At 39.9% G+C, this 17,340-nt stretch overlaps 1 protein-coding gene across 1 annotated transcript in view; it reads left to right on the plus strand.

Moving 5' to 3' along the window:
* The window catches only part of HHIPL1 (HHIP like 1), a 39,404-nt gene that overhangs the window by 11,814 nt on the left and 10,250 nt on the right, over nucleotides 1-17,340 (plus strand). Inside the window, exons 2-6 of the mRNA XM_060755673.2 lie at nucleotides 8,005-8,651; nucleotides 11,346-11,489; nucleotides 12,985-13,313; nucleotides 15,844-15,970; nucleotides 16,702-16,847. Coding sequence (XP_060611656.2) covers nucleotides 8,005-8,651; nucleotides 11,346-11,489; nucleotides 12,985-13,313; nucleotides 15,844-15,970; nucleotides 16,702-16,847 — 1,393 coding nt within the window. The remainder of the gene's footprint in view (nucleotides 1-8,004; nucleotides 8,652-11,345; nucleotides 11,490-12,984; nucleotides 13,314-15,843; nucleotides 15,971-16,701; nucleotides 16,848-17,340) is intronic.

Raw genomic sequence — 17,340 nt, forward strand, 5'->3', positions numbered from 1 at the left:
GTTTGCAAGGGACTTGTGTAAATGTCCTGTCATTCTCTTGTATTGTTCCACTGCATTTGTTGGAACATATGGAGAACACTTCTTGTTGGATTGCACTTTCGTTTGCTGCACGTCCTTTGGGCTCATTTATTAGTTACTGTAGGCGTATGAAGCAATCTCAGCACTGGCAAAGAAATAAAGGGATGGCAATAAAGAGGGAAGGATGTGTTTGATGAAAGGTTATTTATGCCAAAAATAAGGCTTTGTTTTGGTGAATATAAGCCAGAATGAAGGAAACAGGTGTTTGTGTGTTGAAGTTGGAATGATTAGGGGATATGCATTTGAAATGGCACACCCTCTTCACTTAACATATTTGATGATTTTGTTACATTTTTTTCTGTTCCCTAGTGCCCTAACTTTCTAAAGGTCAGGAAGTAGTGAATAATTACTACTAGCAGATGATTTTATGTATGTCTCTTGTGTGTTTTTTGCATTGATGAGATTTTCTGATTCAGAACACATGCCACCCAGTAGTCACCATCTTCTTGCCCACAAAAAACCATATTTAATAATCTAAACTTGATGTGGTAGTAGTAATCTCTTCCCTCCTGACATCCCCATTGCCATGTGTATAAGAGGGTTTCATGAGACTAGTTGCTCTCATGTGTTTTCGAGGTAATGGTGTAGTAATGGTGAGGCAGCAGACCATATTTTCGTTCTTGTGGAGCCCTGGTTATCCACAGAACACAGGTTGGGAACCACTGCTTTAGCACAAGGATATAATCTGACACAGCCCTCTGTATATCCACATAGCTTACCTTTGAATAACAGACATTGAAGACATGCACCAAGCAAATCTTACCCACTGCCTTGATGCCATGCCTAGATGTTGGGATTTGGAACAGAATAATATAATAATAATAATTCATGTAATGAGCTAATTGAGAAACTGCAAGTCGCTTCTGATGTGAGAGAATTGGCTTCTGCAAGGACATTGCTCAGGGGGTGCCTGGATGTTTTTGATGTTTTATCATTCTTGTGGGAAGCCTCTCTCATGTCCCCGTACGAGGAGCTGGAGCTGACAGAGGGAGCTCATCCATGCTCTCCCTGGATTCAAACCTCCAACCTGTCAGTCTTCAGTCCTGCCGGCATAAGGGTTTAACCCACTGCATAATTTATTTCTAGCCTGCCCTATCATCCCAATGGGGACTTATGGCAGTTCACAACATACAGCAGCAAACATTCAATGCCATAAAGTGTGACTAAAAAAGCAAATAAACAAACTATGAATCAAATAAGTATGCATCAGAAAAAGTTACCATGCTATATGTGATTTTCTTGCATTCATTATAGAATAGAATTATAGATAGAATTATAGATAGAATTAAACTAGTGGCAGAGACAAAGAAGACAACATTTTGATATGTGTTGTTTACATATTACGTTTTCCATTTAAGAATTGACATCCATAGTATTCAAACAGAAAAGTTTCTTTTTGGACTACTGCTTTCCAAATCTTCCAGCAGGCATAGTAGACTGGAACCATGCTGGCTAAGGGATTTATGATTTTTTCCAAGCAATGTTTCCAAACTCTGCACCAAAATAAGGAGAAATTATGACAGCGGTTTTCTAAGAAATTTTATGAGAGCTGCCAAAATGATATCATAGATAAACATATCGTGGGGTCATTAAACAAGAACAAGCTCTTTTTTTTTATTCCAGCTGCTGCATTTCATTTCTTAAGGGGGAAAGAAATTTGGTACTGTTAGAGAACCATTGCTGCTGCTGCTGCTGCTGTTGTTGTTGTTGTTGTTGTTGGGTGCTTTCAAGTTATTTCTTACTCATGGCAACTCTAAGGCAACAGACTTTTCTTGGCAAGGTTTGTTCGCCCTTGCATTTCTCATGGTAACAAACAGATTATTGCTGCTTAAAAATACAAATTATCCTAACTAAACAAACCAATGTGTTATATTACCCTGAAACCCATTTTCCAATTCTAGTCATAGTGTGGTCTCTTGATTCAAAGCCCATGCAGGCCCGGAACTCTTTTTACTATTTCAATTGAATCAGCCAGACCTTGTTAAAGTTATAAAATTCTTCTCAGTGGGACAATTTACATTTTGTCCTCAGCTGGCTCAGCTGTATGTTTAATGTCATCCAACAATATGACTAAGAGCATAGAATTACAGTCAGTAAAACAGATGTGATTCTTCAGTTAGTTGACTGTAAGCAAAGATATTCATTCTGAAGTATGTAGTTTTGCATGTGTATATTGCTATCCAGTGTTAGATAATGGCTTAGTGGTTGTGAAACACTTGATGCCATTATTTCTTTGTTAACACACACTGGTAATTGTTTGGGAACCTCTGCATTCTGTAGAATTCTGCTTTCACTGTTCCCTAGCCTTTTTCTCCCCTGTAAGAAAAGGTTTCAGAGCATGTTGGCAATATCTAGCAAAAGCTCCCAGACCAGATCTGGGGAATTATCTGTCCCTTCAGTTGCTTTTGACCTGCAATTCCCCTGAGCCTTCACCATTGCCTCTGCTGGATACAACTAATAGAAATTACATCAGTCCAACATCTGGAGGGAACATTTGTTTTAGATATCTAAGATTTCCTGTATTTCAAAGGACAAGATTTCTGTGCCTTGTATAACTGCTTAGTGCTCCTGCGCAATACCAGAAAGCTTCCTGAATAAAATGTTGAGAAAAGTCAGCAAAATGCAAATTTTCATTATTTATTTATTTATATTAGGGATTTTTTTTGGAGGGGGGGGCTTTCCCCCAGTAAAGAATTAATTATAATTACATGACATCCTGCTTTTCTTTCAGTGAGATAAATAATCCTTTTTGTCTGCATTTTATTAAGACAGCAAGTCAATGAGGTAGGTCAGGATAGAAGAGAATGATTGGCCCGAAGTTATCCAGCAAGTTTGGTAACTCACTGGGAATTTGGATCAGATTGCTGGTGTGTTATATATCTGTGCATAATGTGCACAGATTGCAGAATGCAACTCTCTCTCTTTCTCTCTCTCTCTTGCTATACACCAATGGTTCCCAACCTGTTATTTGTGGACTACCATTGGTCCGCAAGAATGAAAATATGGTCTGCGGCCTCACCATTACTACACCGTTGCCTCAAAACCATGCAGCAATTAGAGTGACTAGTCTTGCAAAACCCTCTTATAGTCCCGAGTCAACGGGGATGTTGGGAGAGGCTGACTACCAACGAAAGATTACTCCTACCACATCAGCTCCAGATTATTAGATATGGTTTTCTGTGGGTGAGCAGATGGCTACTACTGGACGGCATATGCTCTGTGTCAGAATCTAGAGCTGATGTGGTCTATCCAATGCAGTTTTCTGAATCAGCATCCCAAATAACCAAACCAATTCTAAAGTTGACCGAAAACTGGTTTGTAATCTTTTTAGTACTAATGTTGGATAGCGGTCCCTGGTCAAGCGGTCCCTGGTCAAGTAGTTCCTGGTTTTTGTTTTTTTAAAAAAAGATTGGGAACCATTGCTATACAGCCTATGAATTTTATTTATTATTTGATTTACTTTTACCCCGCCCTTCTCACCCCGAAGGGGACTCAGGGCGGCTTACATTTCCAAGGCACAATTCGATGCCTGTAACATTTTTGTGTCTGTGTTAGTGCGGTGCTTTTGCTAAATACAGTGGCTTTTAAGGTAATAGAATATTAACTCTCAAACTGAGTGTATTAACAAAAGTAGGGCACTCCTAGTATGGTGAAGTGATTTGACTTTACAATTTGGAGATCAAGGATCAAACTTCTCTCAGTCATGGAAATTTCCTTGGTGACCTTGGCAAGTCTCATACTCTTAGCTTTAGAAAAAAGCAAATGCCTTCTGAGCAAACCATGTCAAGAAACCTGCACAATAGGTCTCCCATTGGGTCATTGTCAGTTGGAAATAACTTGAAGCCACAAAATTAAAAAAAATTCTCAACAACAAGTCTTACACTGTTTTTAGATTCATGAATGTGCTTCTGTGTTCTTTTTGGCACAGATCTGCATTGTTTTCTGTTTTTGTTTGTTTGTTTTAAAATGGGGATTAGTATTTGTTCAAATTCACCTGAAACAAGGGTACATTGGCCATCCAAAATATGTCACCTTCGTTATCTGCTAACCACTTCTGATTCTGCTTTGAAGAAAGTGCAGCAGAATTTCTGGCCATCTGACTTTTTATGTTTTTGTATGCCTTCAAGCCATTTTTCGACTTATAGTGGCCACAAGGTGATTTATCATAGAGTTTTCTGGAACTGCACTCTCCCATGGTCACCTATTGAGTTTCCATGGCTGGATTTCTTTCCATGTCAGGAGCGACTTGAGAAACTGCAAGTCGCTTCTGATGTGAGAGAATTGATCATCTACAAGGATGTTGCCCAGGAGATGCCCAGATGTTTTACCATCCTGTGGGAAGCTTCTCTCATGATCCTGTATGAGAAGCTAGAGCTGACAGATGGGAGCTCACTCTGCTCCCCGGATACAAACTGCCTTTCGGTCAGCAGTTCTGCTGGAATAAGGGCTGAATGAAACCTTGGTTTCCAAAGTCATAGTCCAAAGTTATAGTGTTTTGGACCCCAGCTCCCACAATTCCTAACAGCTGGTAAGCTGAATGGTATTCCTGGGAGCTGAAGTCCAAAGTACCTCAAGGAGCAGAGTTTGAGAAACACTGCTCTAATCAATATATCTGTGTATGAAAATTCTGAATAATTTAGATAACTCTGAGCCATCATATATAAATCTCACTATTTGAGGCAGATATTGTCCCACAGCTGCAAGAAGATTTACTGGGAAATAGCTGGTCTAAAATTTCTTGCCGCAAAGCTGCAAACCATTCTGGAATTTGCCATTTGAAGTGCAAGAGAGTTTAAGGACAATGCTTTTTAAAGCTTCCCTGCTAGGAGAAAATGAAATCCATACAGCTGTTGTCTTCAGACCCAAACCAACTGAATACTGAAACCAGTCACAGCAAAGCAGTGGATTACCACATGGTGTGGAAACATCCTGCTAAATCCTCAGCAAAGCAATTATTCAGTCAGTTCCTCTCCATATGCCTTTGTTACTTCTGTTTTATCTCTGTATGAATAAACAGATGGCCAACATCCTCTCATTCCGCTGTGTGTTTAACTCCAACTTTTAGCTGTAGTTGCAAAAAAATCAGTGGAAAAACTGAATAACTCTACCCACATCTAGACTAGTTTGCTTTTGCATTTAGAAATATAATTTGACATGTAATCAGCCATTCTGTCTCTGTAATTAGCAGCTGTCTATACTTAAAAGGATAATGGCATGTTCATAATCTCTTGGTATTGTTACTGGACAAATCTTGCTGAAAAAACCCCTGTGATATTCATTATAGGTCAGAAACAACTTGGAGGCACACAACAACAACGAATAGTTAAAGATTCAAGCATACCATGTATGGAGCAACAACTTCCAAACACTTCTAAGTAATTCGAAATTCTAAATGTTACAAAAACCTAAGCAAGGGATTTGCTCAGATGTGTAAAGGGATACGCAAGATGAGGCCTTTGATCCTCTGGGTAATATATAATGTTATTTGGGTGAGCTGTAATGCACTCCTTTGCAATTCTTTAGTACAGTGATTCCCAGCCTGTGGTCCATGGACCACCAGTGGTCCGCAAGAATGAAAATATGGTCCGCAGCCTCACCATCACTACGTTGTTGCAGCAACAGCAATGGGGATGTCTGGAAAAGAGAGGCTGACTACCCATGAAAGATCACTACTACCACATCAGCTCTAGATTATTAAATATGTTTTTCGCTGGGCAAGCAGATGGTGACTACTGGGTGGCATATGTTCTGTATCAGAAACTAGAGCTGATGGGGGTCTATCCAATGCAGTTTTCTGAATCAGCACCCCAAATAACTAAACCAAATCTAAAGTTGACCAAAAACTGATTCTTAACCCCTTTGTTACTAATGTTGGAGAGTGGTCTCTGGTCAAAGTGGTCCCTGGTCAAAAAAAAAAAAAGGTTGGGAACCACTGTGCTAAAGCAAAGCCCACTGTACCAGTAGTTGATATCTAATATGGTTTTGATTGTTCAAGTCATGGCATCAAGGCAGTTGGTAAGATTTCCTTGTTGCTTATCTCCATTGTCTGTTGTTCAAAGGTAAGCTATATGGATATACAGAGGGCTGTATCAGATTACATCCTTGTGCTAAAGCAGTGGTTCCAAACTTGTGGTCTGTGGACCACCACTGGTCTGCAAGAATGAAAATATGGTCCACGGCTTCACCATTTCTACACTGTTTCCTCGAAACCATGCGGCAACGAGAGTGACTGGTCTCGTGAAACCCTCTGATAGTGCCAAGGCAACAGGGATATTGGGAGGGGACAGGCTGACTATTCACAAAAGATTACTACTACCACATCAACTGTAGATTATTAAATAATTAAATTGTGGGTGAGCAGATAGCGACTATTGGATGGCATATGTTCTGTATCAGAAACTAGAGCTGATGGGGGTCTATCCAATGCAAATAACGAATCCCAATGTAAAGTTGACCAAAAACTGATTCGTAACCCTTTTGGGATTAATGTTGGAGAGTGGTCCCTGATCAAAGTGGTCCCTGTACAAATGGTCCCTGGTCAAAGTGGTCCCTGTACAAATGGTCCCTGGTCAAAAAAAAGTTGGGAACCACAGCTTTAGTATGTTACTCACATAGTAGTAGGTTTTTCAACAATGTAAGCTAAATATTTTCTCAGAGCCATTCCCCATTTCTTTTTCTTTTGGATTGTCTTTCTTGTGCTTTCTTCCTATCTGTCTCATTCTGTACCACTGTACCTCTTACTTCAGTGGGTCTAGTAATCACACACTTCCAACGGTTTGGTGAGGTTGGAGCTTGATGCAGAAAGATTAAGCTATCAAAATTCATGTTCCACTATTCCTTTTAATGTATTTCATTAAACAAATCTATCCAGAATTAGGTCTTCTGTGTTCATCTTAATTTGACTAGATACGTAGGTTAGAAATCCTCCATGTTCTTCTGAGAAGCCTGTTTTCTGGCAGGTAATCAATAAAGAAATCCGAATGTCTCTAAACTACAGTGGACCCCTGTTATCTCTCAGTTTGGTTCTAGTGGACCCACCCCCATGGATACAGAAGTCCATGGATACTCAACTCCCATTACATGTAGTGGTGTAGTAAAATGGTGCCCCTCATTTTTTGAGAGAGAGGGGAATAATTTCAAGTGGTAAATGGTTGAATCTGTGCATATGAAGAAGTGTCTGTATATTCCTTTCCTTTACATACTTCAGCCAGCCAGTTTTTAGAACCAGAATTCAATTAATCAGAATGAATGATTATGAATATATTATTTCATTGGATTCACAAATGGAAGGTTAAGGGATTTAATCAAGCAAGTATTAAAGTAAGATAAATGCTGAGAATAATGCAATTTTTAGAAGTGTGACCTTATAAAACAGAGATGTCACAATTAGAATTTGGGATTCCTGTCTTGTGCATGCAGAATATGTGCCATACCATTGATCTTTGCAGACCATATTTCTTAATTGAGAATTGAGAAGCAGAAAGGATTCAGTTGCACAGAAAAATGTTCTGCATTTGTTTAAAGGCTCTCAAACTAGTTCTGATTTAAGGATTCTTTATCCTTGATTCAGTGACTGATCTATGTAACTATCCACATGTTGCTGTACTTGCAGTGGATCATTTTATCCACCCCAAACAATATGCTGCGGCCCCTCAGAAATGAATTTTACCTATTAAATGTATTTGTGCCTCAAATCCAACTTTTTGGGAAAACTTTAGGGGGAGTCCAAAGCATGGGTGGGGGAGGGGGACACATGATTTCAACACTTGTACTGTCAAATGAAAATTCCTTCAAATAAGGCATTGGGACCAAAGGGAAGCTTCCACATTAAGTGTGGTCCCAATGAGTGAAAGCAGAGTTTGATGTTTTGGTTAATGCCCTAGTCAACAGAAACAACTGATTCAGACTTCTCCTTTACCTATATAGGAATGCTCCCCCTATGCTGCTCACCTTTATGATGCTGAAGACCCTTCTACTCCAGAGAGGACTCTGCCAGGACTTTGTCGAGATTACTGCACACAAGTGTGGCAAAACTGCAGGTCCATGTTCCGTCATCTAACTTCTGATGAAGAATTGCTGTCCCTGGAAAACAACCAGGCAAAGTTCTGCCGCTATTTGTCTTTGGATGATACTGACTACTGTTTCCCCCACTTACTTGCCAATGAAAACCTTAATCAAAACCTTGGGGTGGTGACCGCTGATTCAGAAGGATGCCTACAGTTATGCTTAATGGAGGTTGCCAATGGGCTTAGGAATCCGGTGGCCATGGTGCACGCAAATGATGGGACTCACAGATTCTTCATTGCCGAGCAGGTTGGCTTAGTTTGGACCTACCTTCCAGATCGGTCACGCCTCGAAAAGCCCTTTTTGAACATCAGCGAAGCTGTTCTTACCTCACCTTGGGAAGGAGATGAGAGAGGTTTTCTAGGTATTGTCTTCCATCCTAAATTCAGATTTAATGGTAAAGTGTATGTCTACTATTCAATTGAAGTTCAGTATGAAGAGAGAATCCGAATCAGTGAGTTCAGAATTTCTTCTGGTGACATGAATTCTGTGGATCATGGTTCTGAAAGGTATTGTATGCACCTTTATCTGTCACATTTATTTAAGATATTGGAAAGCAACACATGCTCATGAAGATAACTAATTTCAATGTGTTCTGATACCTGCATGTTGTCATATTTTCATAAAAGACAGAAAGCTGAGGTTTGGTTCTAGAAGCATTCTCTCCTGATGTTTTGCCTGCATCTGTGGCAGGCATCCTCAGAGGTTGTGACCTCACAACTTCTGAGGATGTCTGTCATAGATGCAGGTGAAATGTCAGGAGAGAATGCTTCTAGAACATGGCCATATAGCCCTAAAAGAAAAAACCTACAACAACCCAACATTTCTGTCTTCCCCTTTTCCAGTGAACTCAATGCAGCATACTCAGAGAAATCCTGAACTTTTATCTTCTCTAGATCTTGCTCCTAGCCATCACACAGCACCGGCTTTCACACTAGAGTCTCCAAAGGTCAACCCCATCCCTCGATTGCGTTAGTATGTTATCCTAGAAATTCACACACAGCACTTTCTGTAGCATGTGGTTTTCTGACTTCATTTCAGACATCTGGCTGTGTTTACTAAACTGTTCTGTGTCTACAGACAATCTTGGAAACATGCCACTTGCTTACTCCAGGGCTTTTTGTCTTTCAAGTACAAAGGCTTTGCTACAGAACTCGTAGAAATCAGTGGTTAGTGTGATGGACATTGCGATCAATTTCCAGAAGAGTCAGTATGGGAAGACCTCATGATCTCAGTCAAAGTGACCCTCATAACCTTTTAAACCTTACACTGAAAGAGCTAAAAGAGATTGGGCCTGCCTTATCCACCACAAGGACTGTCCAGAGTAAGGAAACATTTGCAAAGTTGTTAATGGAAATGAATAATTTGATTTATTGTCAAAGGCTTTATTGACTAGAATCACTGCATTGCTGTGAGTTTTCCGGGCTGTATGGCCATGTTCCAGAAGCATTCTCTCCTGATGTTTCACCCACATCTATGGCAACCTCTTGCAATGCCTGCCATAGATGTGAGTGAAATGTCAGGAGAGAATGCTTCTGGAACATGGCCATACAGCCTGGAAAACTCATAGCAACTCAATAATTTGATTCTGCTGCCATCTGGTTACACTATTTTAAGTGATGTTCTTATTACTTTGAACATTAGCTTATATACCACTGTGTTTTTAGTTAGATGACCCTAAGTCAAGGTCAACTGTAATAATAAATAAAATAAAAAAGGCGTAACTATATGGTTGACCAGCATGGTTATCTAAATCCAGTTACTGGTACTAGATTTAGTAGATCAATTGAACCAATAAGATTTGTGGCGATTCCCTGTTAAGTATTTATAAATGCAATTGCATGATGCCATCCTATCCATCACCTGCCTCCAGAAGTCTGTGAAAGGGGAGTCCCTCCCTCTCTCTGTAGCATCTGAAGATTTTAAACACTTTAAAGATTAATGCCACTTGTGAAATAGATTGGAATTAACAATGTGACCTTGGATTCATCTGTGCAAATGTGATTTTATCACTGGCCTTCATTTTGTGGTTTGTAAATAACATTTGTTGTACATCACCTTCTGCCTTTTTTGCCTTCTCATGGAAAAGGAATTCAGATGATAGGGAAGCTATTAAACTTCTTTAAAAGCAGAATGGGATGCATTTGTCTCCAGTCTCTCATGGCATAAATGGAGCACATCCAAACAAGAATCATATGGCCAGTTTAAATGCATTGTCCTTCTACTCTCTCCGTGGAAGGGCCATGGCTCAGTAATACATCATAAGCTTGGATCACAAAAGCTCATCCCTGACATTTCAAGTTAAAGTGTTGAGAACCATTTCTTCTGAGGTCTGGATTGGATCTTCTGAAGAATAAGCTGATGAGATTTGCTGGCTATAATCCCAGAGTATAGAGCTCAGATTTTCCAGAAAAACGTACAAAGCAAGGCTTCATACCTAACCCTGGATAGCTTTATTAGAGCTTTAAGCAAAAGCAAGGACAGAGATACACTGGAAGCATTCACAAGATTTTTTTTTTACAAGGAAAAACATTCCCATATTTTTCCTGCCTTTCTTCTATGGATGTAACCATCCCTTTCATCAAATGTCTTGTCAAAAGGATGCCAGATGATTGGCCTGGCCATGTGGCCACTCAGGAGCTCAGCCAAACTTTTTGGATGTGTTCTTCTTGAGTTCTTAGTTGTACCAGCCTTTAGTTGATGAATTGGGATCCATAATAGCGTCAGACATGGGATCCAACATGGGATAAATAGCACCCTGGTGGTGGAGTGTCTTTAGAGTTCCTTCTGTTTAGCTTTGCAGAACCATCTAGAAGAGTTTATAGTGCCTGGTGTGGCAAGTGTGGAGTTGTTGCAGCTCCTACAAGAATCCATTTAGTCCAGATTCCCAGGGACCAGCATGATGTTTAGGTTTGAGGGTTGGAAACCAAAGATCAAATACCTGCTCAACCATAGAAATCCACTGGGTGATCTTGGGCAAGTCACATTCTCCCAGCCTCAAAGGAAGGCAATGGCAAGCCAAGAAAACCCTGTGATAAGTCCTCTTTAGGATTGCCATAAGTTGGAAATGACTTGAAGGCACACAACAATAACAGCAACCAGAATCTCATAGAGTTGTTTATGATATGGTTTTGTTGTAATCCAATTGTCTTATCATTATGTTACTAGGATTCTTTTTCTTTTCTGTCTCTTCTCACTCCCAGGATAATTCTGGAGTTAGATGAACCAGCTTCTAATCACAATGGAGGAGAAGTACTCTTTGGAGATGATGGCTATCTTTATATCTTCACTGGAGATGGAGGGATGGCTGGTGACCCTTTTGGGTCATTTGGAAATGCTCAAAACAAGTAGGAGGTTTACATTTATGTCCATTTTGGGGAGGGAGCAGCGAAGCTTTTTCATATTAGTCTCAATAGCACAACATGTTCATATTACTCTCTGACGCTCAGAGCTTTTCTTGTCTAACCATGGATGACTTGTGCTCAAGGTACTTTTTAAACACATGAAATCTAATTGTTAAATTTACTGATGTTCAGAACTGAGCTTGCTTTGCTCATTGATTGAGCCCTGCATCACTGAATCTTTTTAGTGCTAAACCACTTGTTTAAATTGGCCATATGGATGACCACAGAAAGGAAAGCTTGGGAAAGTGTCTTAATAGTCCCATTTGAAATAAAATGGTCTTGTTCCAAGTTCTGATACTTCAACATCCAGAATAAACAGACGTCATCTCGGTAGCCTCACTAGAAGGCTTCATGATGGCACAGTTCAGAAGACTGAACAAAATGAACCAATGCCTTTCCTAGGTTGATCAGTAAGGTCTACATGTGGGAGTATGCATTTTGTACTAGCTATTCTTTAGATAAAACAGTTTAATTTTGTTTCCCGATACTACATGTATGTCTGTTTTTTATGTTCAATGTATTGTACAGATTTCTAGCCTTCCCTTGCTAGAGGATTTGGGCAAATAACAAAATATATTAATATTTGTACAGATTCGGCATTTCTTATCCAAGATTCCAAAGTTGCCCACAGATGTGGCCAAGATTGGGATACCTTTGTGTATAAAGTGTATAGAAAATATCAATTAGTTTTGTGTTAGCAGTTGGCTCCCATCTCCAAGATATCTCATTATGTACATAAATGCAAATATTGATATTCCAAAGTCTGTAAAAATCAAAAACACTTCTGGCTCCAAGCATTTTGCATAACGCGTACTTAACCTATATTAAGAACATACAATTCAAAACAGACTTCAGGCTTCACTTTCGTTGAGCAGCGTGCCCTACACTTCATGTCATCTGACCTGTAGAGCAGCTGTGGGAAGGCAGCAATACTCAGAAATGTTCTCCATCTCTACTCTAGCCCATTATTAGGTAATGTGACTGATGGTTGTTCTCTCCTATATGAGGCAGAGGGTTTTCCCATAACTTGCGGTCTCAACTTTAGAACCTCAGATTAGAACAGATTTGGGTCCAGTGGATGCTAGTGTTGCCCATGTCAGTGGGATAGTGGATCTGCTCCATGTTTTACCCTGAACTATTTTGAAGCTAAGGACCAGCATCTCAAATAGCACTATAAAATATGGATCAAACCCTGGAATTGATTCATTGATCCAGGGACATAGAAGCCCTATTGGTTAAGACCATGTTCTTAACCACTGAGCTATAGGTCCTTATTCCTTCTGTTCTTCTGAAATGACCTAATTAGGAATGTGGATTTTTTTCTGAAGTGGATTTAGAGGAATTCTGTTCTGTTGCTAAATTTTGATGTTAGAAGCAAAACTTTCATTGAAGTCTTGATTTTTAGAAAATATATACATATATGTTTTTATGTCAACAGGTCAACTCTGCTGGGAAAAGTGCTCCGGATCAATGTGGACAACAATGACCATGGTCCTCTATATCAAATCCCACCTGACAACCCTTTTATCAACGAGCCACAAGCCCGCCCTGAAGTCTATGCTTATGGGGCGAGGAATATGTGGCGCTGCTCTTTCGACAGGGGTGACCCCTACACAAAGGAAGGAAAGGGGCGACTTTTCTGCGGTGACGTGGGGCAGAATAAATTTGAGGAAATTGACATCGTGGAAAAAGGGAAAAATTATGGCTGGAGAGCAAGAGAGGGGTTCAGCTGTTATGACAAAAAGCTTTGCATGAATTCCTCACTAGGTAATTTGGGATTCTGAGTAATGGAACTGCTTAGGCAATTGTTTTGGTGCCAATACTTCCATTATTATCTTCAGCCCTTGGCAACTTTTGTTTGCTTCTGAGCATCTATTCTGGGCTTAGAACCAGATGATTTGTGACTTACAAAGCTTAATGCAACCCTACTAGTCATATTTTGGGGTTGTGGCACCAGGACTCATTACATCTCCTGTTCTTGTTGCCTGCCTGGAACTGCTAAAACAAGATGCCAACAACCCTGCAGAACAGCATGAGTGTTATAATAGGCAGCATCCGCAGGATTGCAAATTGTAGACTTATTACAGATTTTCCAGTCATAGTTACAGGCTGGAGGTAAAACTGAATTGCTGAATCTGTCAAAGTGGAGTTGCTGCTTTTCGAATTAAGCAAGGATTAAGAAGTGGAAAATGAAGCAGAGTTCTTACGTTGTTGCTGTTTCATTTCTTAGCCAACTATGCAGCTAATTATGCTCCTGAGCGCCAGATGTGCATAGTGGTCACTTTATGGATTGGATAAATATGCAGAAGGAGTAAACTCAACTCTGATGCATAAACCATTATTCAATGAAAATACCATTCCTAAACATATTTCAAGGCTATGTGTTACTTCTTTCCACCATTAATGTTGGACTAGGACGTTGGGAGACCACAGTTCGAATCTCCACTCAGCCAGGCAAACCCACTGAGTGACCTTGGGCAAATTAAACTCTCTCAGCCTCAGAAGAAGCCAAGGGCAAACCCTTCTGAGCAAATTCTGCCAAGAAAACCTCATGATAGTTTTGCTTTGGGTTGCAGCAAGACAGAAATGACTTGAAGGCACACAACAACAACAACAACATTCATGGTTGACATTATCTTTATCATAATAACTAAAGAAAACTATTCATGTACTTGTGCTTGGAATTAATTCTCTGACATCACTGAGATTTGTGTCAGTGGCATCGGCCGCACAGCAAGGCAGGAACAGATCGATCACAGCCACCTTGGGCTATAAACTACTTTATTTTACAGCTATATACATTAGAAGCTACTTAACACTCAGCACATCGTAAACTTGCTCCTTTCCCATCCGATTGTAACATTGTGAACACACGAACACTGTTATCAGTACTAGTCCACACCTCCTGCATTCCAGAGTGACGTATGATGTACGATGCATGACACTGCATCCATTTGTTCTATACACTTGATTTATGACCTCTCTAGGTATGCTGTTCCCTCCATGGTTCAGTTAACTCTTTCCACACAGGAATACATTCGGCACATAGCTACTGCATTTTAAACATACATACATACTTTGAAATTTACATTATAAATTGCAAACAGCTCCAACAATTTGAATTCTAAGAGTGCTTTCTATCAGTCTTAAGTAGGGCAATAAAACATAGTTTATCTAAAGTATTAATCCCATGCATAGATTAGTAATTCTCCTTACTTATTGAAAGCTACTCTGACTTTTATTTTTCTGAAATAACAACAACAACAACAACAACAACCATGGTTGACATGATCATTACCATAATAACTAAAGGAAACTATTGATGTACTTGTGCTTGGAATTAATCCTCTGACATCACTGGGATTAAAATTCTAAGAGTGTTTTCTATCAGTCTTAAATAGGGCAATAAAACATAGTTTATCCAAAGAATTAATCCCATGCATGGATTAGTCATTCTCCTTACTTATTGAAAGCTGCCTTCTATTTTTCTGAAGGCATCACAATTCCAATTTTTCAGGTTGTCATCACTTGTGCTCAGTACATGAGGTGGCTGGTTAAATTTTGGGTTAAGTCAATAGAGAAGGGTGTGAAGTCTAGACTTCAGATCAAGCTGCCAGCGTACAAGTCTAGACTGCTGAGACCTCAATAAGGCTCACAGGGAATGACACTTGCATTGTGATAAGTCTTCTCACCTGGCAGTTAAACTTGATCCTAACAGTTCTGGGTTCAAATTCCATGATAGATGCAAGTGAATGGTTCTGGGAGAATCTCAAAAATACTTTTCCATCTATACAATGAAAAGTCCCCCCCCCCCCCCCGGCTGAACCTTCCTGACTGCCCCTGTCAGTTTATCACACTAGAGAAAAAATTAACTTAACATCCAGTCTCTGCCTCCTGCAGGATTCTGAGGTTTATAGTTTAGTGAGTCAGTTAAAGGCTCTTCCCTAAAACTACAAACCCCAGAATTCTTCAGGGACGTAGAGAAGGAAAGGAAGAGGGAGAAAAAGAAGGAGGAAGAAGAAGCCTGTTCTCCCTTTTAGCCTATGGCAGGAAACAAGGAGCCAGGCGGACAGTGATGAGATGGGGATGCTGCAGTCAGAGGTGCAGAGGAGTCCAAAAAACCCCCTCCAAGTAAATACCACACCTCCCTTGAGGGTCATGACCCACCGTTTGAGAACCATTGGTGTAAACAGCATTCATTTGTTTAAATGCCATCTCTATAAACAGTTGAGCTATTCAGATTGTAAAGCAGCTGCTTGGGATCTTACTGAAGAGTACCTTCCCTTCTCTTCTGCAGATGATGTGCTCCCGATATATGCTTACCCACACAAAATGGGGAAATCGGTTACAGGCGGATATGTCTATCGAGGATGTGAGTTTCCTAATCTGAATGGGCTGTACATATTTGGTGATTTTATGAGTGGGTAAGTGATAGCAACTTTGCCAATAATAGAGCAAAAAAATAAATTCGGCTACAATCCTTATGTGTATACTGAGGGCCTTTCCACATCGCCATATAACTCAGAATATAAAGGTAGACAACCCACAATATCTTTTTAGAAACTGGATTATTTGATTCCACATTGCCATATAATCTAGTTCTAGTTATACAGCTGTGTGGCGGGACCTATCATTGGACAGCAAGAGTTGTTATTGGAAGTTTTTAAATCAAAGATAGCTGTCCACCTAACAGGATGCTTTAGCTTTGAATTCCTACACTACAATCCAAGGACTAGATGAACCTTGGATTCTTTCCAATTTGATGTTTCTGTAATTTTATGATGGTATGAGTTCCTAAATAATCTGGCTCAGGAATGTGTTCCAGTGATTCGTTTCTGTGCCAAATAAAGACAAATGCTTTGTACACCAAGTGGAAATTGTGTGGTTTGCTATGTGTTGTAAGAGTGCAACTCACAGCCTTTCTCACCACTGATAGTGCTGATTGGGGCTACTGGGAGATACAATCCAGCAAGATCTGGAGAGTTGCACACGCCCCACCCTCAATCCCCAAAAGATTGTTGAAGACACCAGATGTTCCTGAGGAGAGAACAGAACATTTGTGCTAATGATGGGAGACGAGGTGTGAAAAGTATTCTCCTTAGCTGTTTGATTTGAGTAAGCTGTTGTTGCTTTTCTTTTTCTTTCTGCCTTGCAGGCGCCTCATGTCTTTGAAAGAGAACCGTGCAACCGGGGAATGGCAGTACAATGAAATATGCATGGGAAAAGGTCAAACTTGCATGTTTCCTGGATTTATCAATAATTACTATCAATACATCATCTCTTTTGCTGAAGATGAGGCAGGTAATATATGTGTCTGATATTCTGTGTGTGTTGGATTTGCATAAGATGCTTTTTCTCATAGGTGATATACATTGTTTCCTTTCAAAACCAGACAGTCTGCCCATATCCCTCCCTCCCTCCCTTTATTTATGTCTTATCTTTTCTCCAGATTGGGACTTAGGGCAGCTTGCAAATGACAAAATTAGAATAAAACACATATACACTGCACCAAATGGAGTAGATACCACTATCTCAGGTACCTATGTGGACAATTTTGGAGTATTCTGGATCTTGGAATTCCAGAGAAGGGATATTTACCCTGTATTAAATTAAAAACAGAATTTAAACCAAGACTAGAAATAGTATAGAACCATAGAAAGCCCTGCACCTATAAACAATCAATCCAACCCTCTTCCCTTATTAACAATCAATTCCAAAAGGTTTTTTGCAAGGGAAAGGTCTTCACTTTCGAACTTTCCTAGAGTGGGATTTCCAGAGCCTAGAAGCAGTCACC

Source organism: Anolis sagrei, chromosome 1, assembly GCF_037176765.1.
Source record: "Anolis sagrei isolate rAnoSag1 chromosome 1, rAnoSag1.mat, whole genome shotgun sequence".
Classification (NCBI taxonomy): Eukaryota; Metazoa; Chordata; class Lepidosauria; order Squamata; family Dactyloidae; genus Anolis; species Anolis sagrei.